The following is a 2,484-nucleotide window of genomic DNA, read 5'->3' on the forward strand; positions in this document are numbered from 1 at the left end:
CTAGCAGGAGTAAGGTGGTATCACATTGTGGTTTTTATTTGCATTCCTCTGATCATTAGTGATATTGAACATTTTTTCATGTTTATTGGCCATTTGTATATCTTCTTTTGAGAATTGCCTATTTATATCCTTTGCCCACTTTTTGATGGAATTGTTTGTTTTTTTCTTGATGATTTGTTTGAGTTCGTTGTAGATTCTGGATATTAGTCCTTCGTGGGATGTATACATTGCAAAGATTTTCTCCCACTCTGTGGGTTGTCTGTTTGTTCTGCTGATTATTTCTTTTGCTATGCAGAAGTAAAAGCATGATTATGTTTTGTTTTTAACTTTTTTAAATGGTAATATCACAATCTTTAGGAACTATCATTTATTAAGCTCCACACTCGTTTATATGATCATTCTCATGTAAATTTCACAACAGCACTATCTAAAATAAGGAGAAAAATGAGAGTCAGATCAAACAAGCATTTTGCCCATGGAACAGTCAAAATAGTTGTCTAACTTTAAAATTCATGCTCTATTTACTACCTCCTGCAAGAATTTTCCTATTTAAAAATCAAATTGCAAATATGTAAGTTGCTTGTATATGATGTTACATACTACATGACGGTGAATTATTAATACTATGGTTTGGTTTAGTCCTTCTCTGCCTATTTGTTATTTGGGGCAATGTTTGCCTCCACTTCTCCTTTCTTAGGACTACTTCAGGTCAGTTCAACACATACTTGTTGAGAAATTAGTAGTCATCATGCATAAGTACTAAGAACATGATGATAAATAATGCAAAATCTCTGTCTTAAAGGAGAGTTAGGAATTAGGCAGATAATGAATGTGAAAGCATTTTGTAAACTTTATAAATGCAAGGCATTGTTGTTACTGCTATTAACAGTAGCAGTTATTATTTTAACATGTAGGACCTAGATCAGGTTTGGTTTCCACTTTTTCTTGAAATATTTCTGCTACAGATATAGCAAGAGCCCAGAGGCAGTCTTTAGTAAATTTGTCAGTTTCAGTCGAATGATTCAATGGTCCTTACTATTACTTTCAAAAGTAATTCCTTGCTGTAAAACTTCAAAGACAGAAAATTGGTGATCTATAGCATGCCAATAGCTAGCTATTGTGTATTTCTTCCTTCTACCTTTGAAATAGCACAAGGAACCAACCTCCTACTAAAAAGGGAGAGAAACCTTTTCTATTTTCCAGAAGTCTGTGAGTTTATTCTCTGCTTTATTTATTCCCTACTCATCCTCTCCAATTCATTACATTGAGAAGACTTAATAACCACACAGCCTGAGGCACATTTTATTTGTATACTTGAAAAAACATAGATGCTTCAAAAATAACCTTTCTTATTGTTGATTTTTAGAAGCAATTACTTTGAAGTAAGTAGCTTTGGAAAGCCCATTTGTAGATTTTAGAAATATGTTTGATACTGATACTTTACAATCAATAAACATATCCAAGAGAATGTGAGAGAATCCAGGAAACCTAGCTACTTTCTTGGCTACAAACTAAATCATGTCTCTCATTCTCTTCCAGGACAATCCATTTTTTGATCTGCACTTCAAGAAAGTGTACAGTTTGGAAGCATATAGCTGTGCTTCTAAATATGCCTTTGCTCGAACGGTAAATAAGCTGAATCATGCATATCTAAAGAAGGACTTACAGATTGTGAACTTTGATTCTACATACATTAACGATGATTCCATTTGGTCTTCCAACAATAAGGATTGTTTGGTCCTTATGAGAATATGCTTTTATGCTTTCAATCTTGTGTGCTTGTCCCTATGTCCCTTGCCACTCTGAAGCTGTGTACCACGTTCCTTCATCAGTGACCTATGAAAATGGTTTCCCAAGTAAATACTGATTGTCTTAATTTTGTTTTTCCCTTCATCAGTGATTACTATAATTTAAATAAAAATAAAGTAATGCTTGTGAATTGCAGTGAAATATATTTTAATGTAATCATTCAACATTCAAGACTTCTTGCCAACGTGATCCTTGGTAACTTTGGAAGGAGCTGTGTGGTTTTGACTAAATTAGTATTCTCCTAAAGAGTGTGAAGAAAAACCCTAAAAGACCTAAGTATGTGGAAAAAGACCTTGTGTTCATGGATAAGAAGACTTAATATCATCAAGATGTCAATACTACTAAAAGTGATCTGCAGATTTAATGCAATTCCTATCAAATTTCCAATAGCCTTTGTTGCAGAAATGGAAAAGTTGATCCTCCAAATTCATATGGAATTTCATGGGGTCCCAAATAGATAAAGAAAAAGTACAAGAAAAAAAAGTACAAAGTTGGAGAACTCACACTTCTTGATTTCAAAACTTATTATTAAAGCTATAGTAATCAAAACAGTGTGGTACATATATAAGGACAAACCTATAAACCAATGAAATAGAATTGAGAGTTCAGAAATAAACTCATACATTTATGGTCAACTGATTTTTGACAAGGGTGCCAAGTCCATTCAAAAGAGAA

The 2,484-nt window shown here is 33.2% G+C and overlaps 1 protein-coding gene across 1 annotated transcript in view; it reads left to right on the forward strand.

The window, feature by feature from the left end:
- LOC105548489 (exocyst complex component 1-like) overlaps window positions 1-1,806 on the forward strand; it is a 17,779-nt gene extending 15,973 nt beyond the window's left edge. Inside the window, exon 3 of the mRNA XM_011992514.1 lies at window positions 1,540-1,806. Within this exon, the coding sequence (XP_011847904.1) occupies window positions 1,540-1,806 (267 nt within the window). The remainder of the gene's footprint in view (window positions 1-1,539) is intronic.
- Window positions 1,807-2,484: the final 678 nt, after the last annotated feature.

The sequence above is a fragment of the Mandrillus leucophaeus genome, unplaced genomic scaffold (genome assembly GCF_000951045.1).
Source record: "Mandrillus leucophaeus isolate KB7577 unplaced genomic scaffold, Mleu.le_1.0 Scaffold412, whole genome shotgun sequence".
Classification (NCBI taxonomy): domain Eukaryota; kingdom Metazoa; phylum Chordata; class Mammalia; order Primates; family Cercopithecidae; genus Mandrillus; species Mandrillus leucophaeus.